The 14758-nt window shown below is 44.2% G+C and overlaps 1 protein-coding gene across 1 annotated transcript in view; it reads right to left on the bottom strand.

The window, feature by feature from the left end:
* The window catches only part of LOC144672194 (uncharacterized), a 35586-nt gene extending 21609 nt beyond the window's left edge, over positions 1 to 13977 (bottom strand). Inside the window, exons 1-4 of the mRNA XM_078534012.1 lie at positions 13935 to 13977; positions 13067 to 13355; positions 10411 to 10530; positions 1579 to 1679 (exon numbers count right to left, since the gene is read on the bottom strand). Of these exons, the coding sequence (XP_078390138.1) occupies positions 1579 to 1679; positions 10411 to 10530; positions 13067 to 13355; positions 13935 to 13977 (553 nt within the window). The remainder of the gene's footprint in view (positions 1 to 1578; positions 1680 to 10410; positions 10531 to 13066; positions 13356 to 13934) is intronic.
* Positions 13978 to 14758: the final 781 nt, after the last annotated feature.

Here is a 14758-nt window from a genome sequence, read left to right as displayed (position 1 = left end):
CATTGTGCCTTCATTTGTGGTCGTCATATTACGAAATAGAGATCGAAATTTTCCAAGCGTGCAAATATTATTTACAAGAACAATGTCACATCTGAGAGATGATAACTGTCAGGAAGATTGTCAGGCTGTAACTTTAATCTCTAAAAAACAGACAGCTGAGGAGTAATCAAATGGAGAAATTTAAAACATCAAAGAGATTGAGAGGGGAAACATGAGGATAATGCTTCCCTTTGGGAGGAAGATGTCATGTGGAGTTATTTAATGTAGGAGAATCTCTATTGAATACAACGTTTTTACCGAGAAACTCGGAAGACTGGATCTTTTTAACATATGGGGTTTTAAGTTATTTCATAATATTGAAAATCAATATTTATTCATGCAGTGCACTATTTATTACATTCTTAACGGGTTAGCAACGTTATTTCTACTGTCCTCTCGCTATTCACTCTATTGTGAATGCATGAAACCTATGGTCCTCATTTGTCGGAGTGTCTCCTGGCAGGGACACACCTCCCTGGACTACAAGCGGATGACGTGCAGGTTACATGCGTCGACATACTTAATCAGATATAAGAACTTGTTCAGGAAAATGTAATCAGTTTCAGAGCTGAAATCATTAAGAACAAGCTCCCAGTTTACGCCCTGTGCTAGCAAGGTAATATAATTAAACACACGTGCCCATAAATTATCTGCCTTTTCTGCGCTAGGTCACGACTAGCGGCCTGACGAAGAAGCACCAAAGCAACTTCAGTCTTTAGAATAACTAGACATATGCGAACAATACATAGTATTAAAGAGGAATTAAATAAAGTAACATTGCTCTTCTGCTGCTTACCAGCGGCTTAACAGCACCTTGTGAGTTTCTACTCTCCATAATGCATAGGCACCAGCATCAGGCGCCACACTCCAGCTGGAGGCCCACATTCCAAACAGTTCATCACAGGCTTCGATTTACAATGATACATGTTACACTGGGATTAGATGTTCCACGCATGTTGCTCTGCATAGCTCTATACTGACAGATACCCCAGTCACCCTTGCCCTATGCATGCAGGTCTAATCGCGCGGTTAATCCCCACACTGAGGGTGGCTCCCAGTGTGGCTTGTTTTCCTGCCTGGGCAAGCAAGATGGGCCCCGTGGCCTCTTTCTGTGCCGTTAGCTTTATTAATTACATGACTCTAAGTGGAGTTCCACAGTGACAGATACTCCCGTTGATACGTGGTCAGTGGGGTCATTTGCTTCACTCCATTTAGTGGGCCTTACGCAATGTGAAATCACATTGACTGAGACACCCACGCAGAGTTTCTCTCAGGGCCATGTCTGCAAAACAGAATGCAAATCTCAAAAGAAGCAAGTCACTGGACAGTTAGGAATTCCTGGGAGGTACAAACAAAGGTTCATTTTCAAATGATGCAATGGAACAAAGTCTAGGAGATAATTCAGGATTTTGAATTAATGAAATGATATCACTGGACGGTTATGTGCATAACTGTTCACAACTGTATGTGCATGTAACATTATCAGTCACAGAGTAAATGCTGATACACTGCGCAACGTTAATGGTTACACTAACTTACCAGGAACACCAAAGGCGGCAAGAATCGTGTTATATACTTTCCTGAAATTGTAAAATATGTTCATGGTCGTTCGTGTGAAGTGATCTGTCCCGTCAATGTCCCTGAATTAACCACAGGAGCAACATATTCCCAAAGGCAAAAATTGACAACCTTCGGTATCTCTACGGGAACGCTGACTTTACATCATTGTTCAAATATTTTATGTTTTTTTTTATTACTACAAACTTATTACGTCATCAACTTATATCCTTGATTTGACAGAATATATTTTGTACAGTGTCTGCTTTGAAAAAATTCCAAAACGTGTAAATTCCGATATTACTAATGAACTAAAGAAAATAGATAACCTGGACACAAAGGCATGTACATTTACTCCAACAGCATCAGGCCAATCTCTACATTTCATTCTGTCTCAATGATGTCCTTTACTCTGTTGTCGTTATTCAATAATTGAATTCCTCACATAGGTTTGCCCTGTCAAGTCTGATTGTCAAGCACTCTGGGATGTGGCTGCCCTCTATCACCGCTGACACTCAGTAAGTCAATTCGAAATGTTGGATTGTGTTTGTGGATACAAGGTTAAACTGAATTAGCTGTCAAACTAATACAACTCCTCAAGACAATGATATCCCACAAAATTATACTGTTCTTCATACTCAAACAGCTTCTCTGACTGATGCAGCCCTTTGATCTAATACACCAGCTGAAAATACTACCCCACCTCGAACAACTGGAGGTCATTATTTATTGGGGCGAGTCCCTCTTTAGTATAAATTACGCAGATTGGCTTCCTGTAACCTTAATCGATCATTTAATCCACTACCCTACAACGCGCAGCAAACAGTGATGCCTTACGCACAATCTCGGAGAATGACCGTGAAACACCCCGTTCTTTAGTCCTGACTCTGGGAAGGGGAATGGTGAAGGATGCTAGCACGGTCAGCTCCTGAAAAGAGGCATGGACATATGCTCTGGACGTGAGTGCATTTTAAGTAGGGAGCTGATGGGGGTCCAGATTTCCCCAGATGGTTTGGGTGTGGCTCTTTGCAGGATTTGAGGCGCTGGTGTAGCGGATGGAGCGGGGAATAAGCAGAAATGTTGCACCACGTGGCCTGAGAGACGAGTGGAGAATGCACACTATCGGCTTGATATGTGTGGGAGGTCGCTGTGATAGTCAGCGGTTCATGCACAAAGTGATTGTCAGGGACCGGCAAGTGTTTTCGAATCGATTCACTGGAATTCAGGAAAGCAAAGGAACTTGTCAAGAAGGCAGAAGGAGTTTGTCTTGGTTGTGTTATTGCTTCGGCGCTATCATTCGGTATGGATGGTGTTTGAGGAAGAAGGAAGTGGGCCTCTTGGTAGGAAGAGCGCTGTTGAAATTAAACGTCGAGGTGGTGAGCTCTGGATCAGGGTTGTTGGATCCGGGATAAACGCAGCCAATATTTAGAAGACCGCAGTCAGTAGTCAGTGGAATGGACTCGGGGTAAGGGCAGGACGCTGAGTTCAAGGATGAGCAGGACACGTTGGAGCTTCACCCGTGATGGGTGTGGAAAGGCTGTCCGAAGCAAGTCGGGGGTGTCTGGACTAAAATAGACAGCTATGCTTTAGCTAGCGATCATTTCCGGTAAATATTGACTCAGCCTCATTGTTAAAATGCAATTTGAGGATTTGGGGGGAAAACTGGGATCAATGGACAAGGTAGAATTTGTGGTTGGTATATTAGCTGAAGCTCGTCACTCGCTTTATTATGTTCTCTGACATGGTGGAATCTGGACATTAAGAATCATCATGGGGACCAAGGACACTATCCAACCCGACAAGATTCATGTGTCTCTCCTGAGGATGTGGATGGAGCACATGTGCACACACCATAAACAGGCACTGTAATTGTTGGAGAATGGCGGGGGATACCTAACATTGCTCTCAGTTGATATTTCCATAGCCAAGGATCCTATTAAAAAAACTGCAGCCCTGGGGTACTTTCTCCTTTATATGTTAGTTTTACATTTTGTTCCCAAACTTCTGTCTGGCTTTACTTTGCAACTTGTGCAATATTAGGATGATTCTCGTCTCTAGATCATAAAAAGAATCTAGAGAAACGGGGAAGGAGAAAAGAAAAGTTTGCTGGAATGATTCCAAAAATAAGGATTTATAACAGTCAGGGAAGATTGATCAGGATGTCTTCTTTTCTCACGGAAAAGAGAAGACTGAGGAGTGACCTGAGGTCTTTAAGATTGTGAAAGGTTTTTTTTCGGGCAGGCGTAGAAAAAGTGTTTTGCACTTGTTGGCGGAGTCCAGGGCTCGAAGGCATCAATATCACCTAATCACTAATAAATGTAATCAGGAATTCAGGAGAAATCTCTTTATCCAGAGAGCAGGGCGGATGTGCAACTCACTCCCATAGGGAGAGGTTGAGGTCACTTGCAGAGATGGATTTATGGGTGAATCTGTGTAAACACATGAGGGAGAAATTGCTAATAGAATATGTTGATGGATTGAGAAGAGGGGGTGGGGGAAGATTCGTGTGGAGCAGCAATACCAGCACCTAGCAAAGGGGCCGAATGCCCTGTTTCTGTGCTGGAAGCTCAGTGGAGCACAGATGATGACTGAGAGGAATCGGAAGAGAAATTGGTAAACAGAAAATTGGGCTTTTATTTAATCATTGACATGGCAAGATAGTTTATCTCCCTCCATCCGCTTTTACGCCAAAGAGACAGATAAACATAAAAATTCAGAAAGGTAAAGATTGAAATGATGAGATACATGAGAACGGGGTAAGGGGTCAGAAATTAGACAAAGGCACATGAGCGGAGAATAGAGACGACATGTGCTGGTAACTTCTCCCGAAAATAACATTGTTGGAAGGTTATATTCTGTCGCGATATAAACCAGTTGCCGATGAGTCCGGTTTATACCAGGGCACCGCCCCCGCCCGCTCCCCACCATCGCCGTGTCACAGTGCACATTGTAGGCACTTCCAAGCGAGAGAATCTGAGCCGTCGGAGTCTGGGACTAAACTGCCTGCGACACAATAACTGAGAGGTTCAAAAACAACACTCTGGTTTCTGTTATGGGCGGAAGAGAGAGAAAATTCGCCCTGTGAAGAATCGGCTACAACAATGCGGCAGCCGTAATTGCGCAGAGCAAGGCCCACAAATAACAATGTCCTTGTGACACAGATCATCCCTTTAATGATGTTGTCCGGGGGATAAACATGGGTCGTAGGGACACAGGGGGGGGAAATACGCACCACCGCCCACCAACCCTCAAACCACATCCCACCATCCCCCCCCCCCCCCCACCCCCCTCCCCCCAGCCTACCCCCACCACTGCCTCCGGCCCACACACACACATACACATACACTCACTGGAAAAAGCAGCGCGGTGTAAGTTTCAGCTGAGGGTTTCCTGTTTACAGGTTAGGAAACCACACGCGGCTCTGCCTGCAAAAGACAACATGCTACAGATCGTGGTAAACACGCGTCACAGGCGGTGCGCAGTCCAGACTGGTTCAAACTGAGGTCAAAAGGCTGAATCCAAAAGCATTACTGTTCATGACATTCTCGTGAAGGCCAGGAAAAATGCCCCTAATACCGAGTGTTCTGTTTAAATAATCGAGAACAGATTAATCTATTCTGGTTTCAACAGGAACACACCAGAGTGAAGAAACCTGGAATCATATGCTAATATCTTAGTAACTGTTATACCCAGAATTTCCCTCCCCACCTGTCTAGTTCTGTCCGAATTACTTCTGTGGATCAGCGGAGTATGGACCATCTGCTCTGTGCCGGTGTGTCTGCTCCGCAAGATCCTCCTCCCTTGGAGCACAGGAACAGGAGAAGGCCATTCAGCCCGCCGTGCCTGCTCCGCCATTCAATACGATCATGGCAGATTGAACACTTCAGTGCCTTTTACCAATACTATCCCCATAACCATTTGGTTAATTGTTAATCAGAAAACTACCAATCTGCACCTTAAACATTTTCAATGACTGAGTTCCAGGGTCCTCCGGGGTAGAGAATCCTAAAGATTCACAACCCTTTTAGTGAAGACATTTCTCATCAACTTGGTCCTAAGGGGCTTCCCCTTTATGTTGAAATGGTGCGCCTCACTCCCGGTTCTGGACTCCAAAACCAGGGGAAACATCGCACCTGAGACCATCCTGTCTATTCCTTTCAACATTTTTTAGGTATTATGTGACCATCTCTCATTCTGCAGAACTCCCATTCCTTTTCATATCACAGCTCCGCCATCCCCGGAACAAATCTGATGAACCTTCATTGTACTTACTCTATGACAATAATATCCTTTCTGAGGTAAGGGGACCAAAACTCTTAGCAGCACTCCAGGTGCGGTCTAAACCAAGTTCTATACAATTGAAGCAAGACATCACTACTCCTGTACTCAAACCGACTTGAGATGAAGTCAAACATCCTCTTCGCCCTCCTAATAGCTTGCTGGCATGTTAGCCTTCAGTGACTTATGGGTAACGACAAAATGGTGCCTTTGTACATCTACACTTCCCAATTTCTTGCCTTTTAGGAAATACTTTGCACATCTGTTCATTCTCCCAAAGCGAATAACCTCACATTTTCACATAATTTAATCCATCTGCCATGTTGTTGCCCACTCACTAAGTCTGTCCAAATCCTCCTGTAGCCGCTTTGCACCTTCCTCACACCACTCATTCCTGGCTAACATTGTATCATCTGTGAACTTAGAAATATTACATTTGGTCCCCACATCTATACCTTTGATACACATTGTGAATAGCTGGGGCCCAAGTATTGATCCTTGCGCTATCCAAGTAGTCACAGCCTGCCAATGCATGAAGGACCAGTTTATTCCTACTCCCTGTTTTCTGCCTGTTACCCAATCCTTAACCCTTGTCAGTTTATTGCCTCCTCTCCAGTCTGCTTTTATTTTGCTGATCAACCTCCTGTGGGGAATTTATCAAAAGCTTTCTGAAGATCCAAGTATACTACATCCATCGACTCTCCTTTAACAATTATGTTAGTCAAATCCTCAAAAATCTCCAACAAGTTCGTCAATCATGGTTTCCCATTCGCAGATCCACGCTGTCTATGCACAACCAGACCATGATTATACAAGTATTAACTTATCACATCCTTTATAATAGATTCTAGCGTTTTCCTTACTACTAATATAAGGTTAACAGGTCTGTAGGCCTGTTTTTCTGTCTCCGTCCCTTCTTAAATAGGGGATGACATTTGCTACCTTCCAAATTTCGGGAAACTTTCCAGAATCTATTGAATTTAGGAAAATTATCACCAATGCATCCACTATTTCTATAGCAACCTCTTTCATCAGTCTGGGATGCAGAATATAAGGTGCCAGGAACTCATCAGCTTTCAGCCCCATTAATTTCTCCAACATAACCTTCCTCCTGATACTACTTTCCACCCACCCGCCTCTTCACACCACCCCATCAACATATCCTTCTATTCCTTTCTCTATCGTGCACTTATCCAGCTTCCTCCTTCAATCAATCCCTACGTTTCACCTCGACCACTCCCTGTAGGAATGAGTCCCACATTATCACCACTCTTTGGGTAAAATGTTTCTCCTGAATTCCCCATTGGGTATGTTAGTGAATATCTTATACTGATGGCCTCCTAGTTCTGGTCCCACTCACACAAGTGGAAACCGTTCTTTACGTCTAATCTATGGAACATTTTCTGTGTTTTAAAGGCCTCTTTCAGGTCACCCCCTCAGTGTCCAATTTTCTAGAGGAAAGAGCCCCAGCCTGTTCAATATTTCCTGAAAAGCATAACCTCCAAACCGGGGCCAACAATTTCGTCACCCAACGTAAACCATTCAACTTGGGACCATTAACCCGCATTTTGTGATATCCTGAATCGCACAGGCGTCCAAAATGGGTTGAATATCAATTAATCAGTTTCACCTGCAGAATGATCCACGAATAAATTTTCGGGCAATATTTTGTACAAATCATTTATAAAATCTTATATCTGATTTATTTAGAATACATAATTATGACAGTGAACAGTAACAGTGACAATCGGCTCAAATCCAACACTACATCATTAAAGTATCCCGACTCTCTGTAGAGTTGAAACAATTGCTGACAGCCCCGTAAGCATTACCCAGACCTCCCCGTCGCTTACCATTCCCACACTCCACCCTGCTCTCATGCCCACATGTCCGTCCTTGGCCTGCTGCAATGTTCCAGTGAAGCTCAACGCAAAATCGAGGAGCAGCACTTGATCTTCCGTCTAGGCACTGTACAGCCTTCGGAACTTAATATTGAGTTCAACAACTTTAGACCATGAACTCTCTCCTCCATCCCCACACCCTTTTCGATCCCATTTTTTCCAATAATTTATATTTTTTTATATATGATTTTTTATATATATATTTTTTCTTTTCCCACCTATTTCCATTATTTTTAAATGTATTTCCATCCATTGTTTTATCTCTACCTTTTAGACTATTTCGATCCCTTTCCCGCCACCCCAACCCCACTAAGGCTAGCTGTCACTTGCTCGTCCTGCTTTCTACCCTGAATGTCATCATTAACATATTCCTCAGCTAATATCACCACTGTCAAGACCGCTTTGTCCTTTTGTCTATGACACCTTTGGCAATCTCTTCTTTACCCCCACCTATCACTAGCCCTCTATCCAACTCTACCTGTCCCACCCCACTTCAACCAGCTTATATTCCACCTTTTTTATATATTTCCTAGTTCTGATGAAGAGTCTTACGGACTCGAAACGTTAACTGTGCTCCTCTCCACAGATGCTGTCAGACCTGCTGAGTTTTTCCAGGTATTTTTGTTTTTGTTTTTGTCAAGATAGGAACTGAACGGCCTCCTCCTTCTGCAATGTGTCTGTCGGATTAGCCATTCAGGATATTAGAAGGACTGATGTCTGAATGTCACTGTCACACAGAGTGATCAGTTCTAAGAATGTTTCTCTGTCTGGGGACAATAGGAAGGCGGTTGCAAACCCTCTGATTTTTTTAAATTTAAAAACAGTTGTTTTCCTGGAGGTTGAGGAGGACAGAACCTTGCCGGGCGGATGCCTAATGTGAGGAGAGAGTTGCGTTCACACTTGTGAGTTATTAAGAACGCCAGCAAGCAGCTGTCAGTCACAGCGGATGAGTTGTGCTGCAAGCGGGATAGATGCTGGCATTTACTGGCAGGTGTACTACAAGAGGAATAATTTTAAGGTTCATGACGAGACAGCTGGGGTGTAGGACAAAAGTGCACATTCAAAGAGATGGCACTGCGGTGAAGGGTCAACTGCCCTGTGCTGACTTAAGTCGGTAAAACCCACTCAGCTGTAATATCAAAAGGACGGATGGATTGTAAATAATCTTCTTTCAAGAGTAAATGTAACATTGTTCACTCCCAGGACACAACTAGTGAAGGCTCGGGGTCCATTAACATTGAAGCTTTCATATCAATGCAACCCCACTCCACATTCAGTACCTGTCAGTCCTTAACACTACTTCTATCGTCCTTACATTCCCTCTATAAATTGGCCTCAGAGATACCCTGAGCGCATCTGGCCTGAATGATCCAAAAAATACTCGAATCACAGAGCAGTCATCGGTTTTCAAATCTGTTTTAATATGTTGGTAACTCGAGCACAAATACATCGCAAAACCCATTTGAATAATATCTTGCTCACATACTGTATAAAATTGCAGAATTAATTAATAAGCATGAATACCAAATAACAGAAACCTGGAGAGGATGGAGTTGAACTGCAGGCGACATTTCATCGTTAGAATAGCGGACATTAACAGATTATTCAATTCCCGCTTCGGGTGACATCATAAAATTGCGCCGAAAATGCGCCTGAATTTGCACCGGTTGGACTTTCCGACTCTCCCGCCCAACAGCGGAAACTTTCTACAGCACGTCATGTTCGGGAAGTAGACCGTGAGCTCTCTCCCTCTTTCCTCTCCAATCAGAGTCTGGGATCCTACTTAAAGGCCAAGCGGGCATAAAGTGTCTGTGGAGAAAAATAAGAACAGAATTTATTAACAAAACGAACACCATCACCACAGTGATAGGAGGAGGCCAATCAACCCCGCTCCCCCAGGTCTATTCAATAGATCATGGCGGATCTGTTTAATAACTTCAAGCTACCCTCCTTGTTTGCATAATTCTTAATCTCTTAACCAACAAAAACCTGTCAATCTCAATTGTGACATTTCCAATTGACCCCGCAGCCTCTACAGCTTTTGAGGGGAGAGAGCACCAGGTTTCCACTCGCCTTTGTGTGACTAAGTGTTTCCTGACATCACCCCTGAACGACCTAGCTCTAATTTTAAGGTTCCACGACTTGGAATCCACCCACTACCAGAAGCCCCTTCCTCCCGCACCGCCAACCCCCTCCCCGCCCACCGGAACAAAGAGCTTCTCTCTATAGACACGATCGTGCACTTTTATCATCTTAAACCCCTCAATTGGATCACCCCTCAACCTGCCCCACGAGAGAGATTGAAGACAAGTTTCTGCCATCCTGCAGTGCCCACGGCGCAATGTTTTCCTGACTCTTACAACAATAATGATGAAATTTAAACCTTGAATTAAAATTCAGTGGAATGTATCCGCGCACAGTGGCAGCAATAATTCCATTCTTTTACCACTTCATTCTGTCGTTGTGCTCTGGAATCTGTCAGTTCCTCATCATTTTTGGCTGTTAGAAAGTAAAAAATCAACTGAGCGTAAATGGCTACATTTCACAATGAACCGGCTGAAAGTGTCAATAACCCATTGATAAATGAAAGGATTGAGGGCGCCGCGGAGGTACAGCGTCTCCCAACAACCGCTACCTGTCTGCCGGTTCCTGCATCTCCTTCTCCCGGCCACAAGGATCGTCCACAGAAGGAGAAGCGCCGCCGCCAACAAACTCCCGGATAGCAGGAAAATGCAGGTGGCAGTTAGCGGAGAATCTGCAAAAAAATCCTTTCATTTAAAAGAAATTTTGTGGAATTAATTAACCAAGTGAACAAAAAGACAAACCTGAATGTATGATTTCACCCGAAAACGGAAATAGATTTATGCATATTTAATCATCCTGAAATAGAACCCAGATCTTAGAGAACAATGCTGAAATAGGACAGAAGGAGAATGAGAAAGAAAGCTGGAGAAGAGATAGAGGGAGAGATTGAGAGATTGATAGCTAGTGAGAGCAGAGATATTCTAAAAACGTATTAAAATAGGTCGCTAAGAGGGAGAGAGTGATAGAGCACTATTTATAAGAGATAAATAAAGAGTGAGAAAGCAAGAGAGAGAGCTTGAGCAACGACCTTATGGAGCAAGGTTTAAATAGGAGAAACATAGAGACAGAACGAGACAGAGATAGAGGGAGAATGACAGAGAGAGACAGATAGAGCACTGGTTTAATAGCACAGAAATTTTAAGCCACAGATGGACAGACCGCGATCGAGAGAGCAGATCACTTCGACAAAACTTTTCAACTAGGATAGAATTACAGAGAGATATAGTTGGGGAAGGGATGAGAGGTGAGAGGCGGAAGGACGGGAAAGGGTGAGTGAGCAGGCGGAGAGGGAGAGAGGAGAGATGGGGAGAAAGAGAGGAATGAGGGAGAGAGATGGAGAAACGAAGAGATGGGGAGAGAGGGAGGGATGCCAGAGAAAAAGGCAGTTGGGGAGAGAGGAGGAGAGGGTGAGATGGGGAGAGAGTGAGAGCGAGGGAGAGGTGGTAGTTGGGGAGAGAGGGAGAGTTCAAGAGAGGGAGAGTTGGGGAGAGACGGTGTAGGGAGAAAAGGGGAGAGAGGGATGTGCAGAATGGAAGAGAGAGGGAGAGATCGGAGTTAGGGAGAGAGGTAGGGTGGGAGAGTGTGAGAGAAGAGATGTGTGAGGGATGGGGATAGGGGGGGAGAGATAGAGGAGAAAACGATAGGAGGAGAGTAGTAGGAGAGATGGTGGAGAGACAGTGAGATGAGCGGAGAGATGGATGGAGAGATAGATGGAGAGATATATAGATAGATAGAGAGAGATGAAGGAAGTGTGATAGATAGAGCAGAAAACTTACACAGAACGGTTTAACTGGATGGAAAAGGATAGAGAGAGAGAGGGAGAGAGGAAGACGGAGAGCAAGATGGAGACAGAGAGAAACAGAGAGAGAGAGAGACAGAGGCGGATCGAAATGTAGGAAGAGAGATGAATTTCCCAGATGTCTCATAACGCACCATTTAACTGGGATAGAAATAGACAATATAAACAGAGGGAGAGGGAGATAAATAGAGAGATCAACAAATGAATCAATCGATAAAGACAGAGGGCGACACAGGGGGAAAGTGATAGAAAAACAGCGGGATGGACTGGGAGAGACAGGGAGAGAAGGTGGGTTGTAGAGAGACGGGTTCAGAGCGAGAGAGAGTCAGACAGGCAGGCAGACAAGCAGGAAAACAGGAATCTTACACAGCACGAGGACAAAAAAGGATTGATTGATAGAGAGCGAGAGTGATGGAGAGACAGATAAACAGACAGACACACATAGAGCAGATACTTTGTACCTCACTGTTTAACTAAGAGAGACAGGAATATTGTGATGTTAAGTATATAGATGAATAGATAATTGTGCACAGGCATGGCGAATAAGAGTGGTACACTGGGAATGCAATCCAATCTTTCAATTTTACACATTGACAAGTCACCCTCTGGCATGCAGCCATGTCAGTTTGCCGAGCCAGACACAAGAACAGAAGAAATAGGAGCAGGAGATGATTCGGCCCCTCATGGAGATCCGCCATTAAATAAGACCATGGTTAATGTTGTACATCAAATTCACACTCCCGAACTGTCCACATCCCTTATTCCCTTAGTGCCTGAACATCCATAGCCCTCTGGGCTAAAGAGAACAGGTGGAGCTAAAAGTTCAGAAAGCTAAACTCTGAAAGATGGAGAGATCTCTGGTAGGCCAATGATAAAATTATGATACATGGACACACACGGAAAGATGTACAATTCTAATTTACAAAATTGCCAAAGCTTCCCATCAGCAATAAATAGATTGACAAACGGTGACTGTTAATAGCTACCTCTCTGAGATGAGACACTTGCACTGAGAAGAGTTTCAGTGGAGTTGATTTGAACGACGCAAGTACAGGGAGCGCCTCTGCTCCAAGTTTCCGCCGAGAGGCTGGTGTAACTCCTGATGGTGTAGGTGCCGTCCGACTGAATTATCCCGGAATCGGTCTGTCCCTCGGTAACCCGCCCGGCAACATTCCAGCGGACGGGAAAGGGATCGGGGGACAAGCCTCTGATCAAACACAACAACGGGACCCTTTCCATCGAAGGAATCTCATCCTCCGGCGGGGAGAGGAGGAATATGGTGGGGGAGCCCTCTAAAGTTGGCAAATGAAACAGAAACTCAATTAACAGCTGAAACCAGAGACTTTAAATTGCTGTAGAAATGTCCAATGCAATAGAATGATAATGAAATTTAACTGTAATCACTAACTGGGAGCCATTTCCGAATATTAAGGTCATGGTCTGGGAATTGCGGATTGCACAGTAATACATTCCCGAATCATTTCTCCGGGTATCCGCAATGAGCAGTGAAGAATAATGCGCTTCGTCAGAAAACTCGCTGGAAAACCTCCCCACCGCTGAAAAGTACTTGCTGGCTGTGTAAATCCGCTTCATGTCGCTTCGCTGCCGCTGCCTGTACCAGTAAACGGGGTCAACTACTGAGTGGCAGCTCAGTTTAGCGCGACTCCCCGCAGGGAAGACCGGCTGAGACACAATAACTGAGCAAGAGAGAAATAAACAAGAGTCACTTCAGGTTATGTTGCAGCCCGTCACCCCGCAACCACAACCCCTCTCCCCCGAAGCCAGCCTCCGGCGAATAAAGCTCGATCTGGGGAAGGCAGAATCATTTATAAAAAATATTCCATATCGGAAAATGGCACACCCGCCCCGCGCACAATTCAAATCGGGCTGATCAAGCGATTGTTTGCATTGTTTTATCCCGGTCTTTCCAAAGACACAGTCCGAGTCCATTCAACAGCAAATCTGGGTTAATCACTCGGGTACGCACATGGGAACTGTACGCCGTTAATTACTAAAGAGTTTCTTCAAATCTATAATTTACAATCTTATTATTTTGTTCTCATTTACCCTTCGCTTCTTCTTAACTTCCGCTGGCTTTGTGCATTTCATTTTGTTCAAGAGATTATAACATTCTTTAATGATTTAACTTAAACGTTCTCCTCTCCTCAATCTGTGTCCCTCTGGTTCCCGACCTTCCTCCCAGTGGAAAGAGTTTCTCCTTATTTACTCCACCCCAACGCTTCTCCACTCTATCTGAACATTTTAGGATATCTTACCCTGGAAGAGATGGGACAATGCACACACACCGAGGAAGCTCATTTTCCTAAACTTCTGGCGGTCAGATTCTGAGCCCCGACTCGAATCTCAATGAGAACTCGCTCTCATTGTCTGGGTGTGAAGGTGTTGCGAAATATGCAGACTGAATACTATTCAGTGCTTCTTCATAGATACACAGATACACGACAGGGGTTGTAAAATGGTGCCGAGTGAGACAGTTCTCTGCGGTTTTCCTGTTCATTACAGGCCAAAAGTGCTGTCACGCACTGAGCATCTGTTTTACAAAATAACCCAGCTATATACTCACATTAGTTAAACCACACTTGGAGTACAGAACACAGTTCTGCATAATCTAGAAATGTGATCTATATTCAGATACAGAGACAGTGGAAAAGGTGCAGTTAATGTTTCAGAAGGATGAGACCAGAACTGAGAGCGTATAGACATCAGGAAATAAAAGGCCGTCTGGGGCTCTTCTCTCTCAAAAGTGTTTTGGAGGCTCTTGTGGAGAGATTAAGGGGTGACCTGACCGAGGTCTTTAAAATCATGGAATGGTTTCTCTAATTCTGCAGGATTTAAAAAATCTTGGTCATCAATAAATCCAATCGGGAATCCCGGCGAATTCGCGGATTCCCTTGGGGTTTAGAGCAATGGAAGGTGATCTTATTGAAACATATAAGGAGGAGATAGACAATTTTTAAATTAATAAAGGGTTAAAAGGTTATGGGCAGAGGGCAGGAAATTGGAGTTAAGGCTGAAATGAGATCAGCCATGATCATAATGAATGGCGGGGTAGGCAGACTCGAGGGGCTGAATTGCCCAC

The sequence above is a fragment of the Cetorhinus maximus genome, chromosome 36, assembly GCF_964194155.1.
Source record: "Cetorhinus maximus chromosome 36, sCetMax3.hap1.1, whole genome shotgun sequence".
Classification (NCBI taxonomy): Eukaryota; Metazoa; Chordata; class Chondrichthyes; order Lamniformes; family Cetorhinidae; genus Cetorhinus; species Cetorhinus maximus.
Note: the sequence above shows the minus strand (reverse complement) of the source record. Positions and strands in the feature narration are given on the sequence as shown.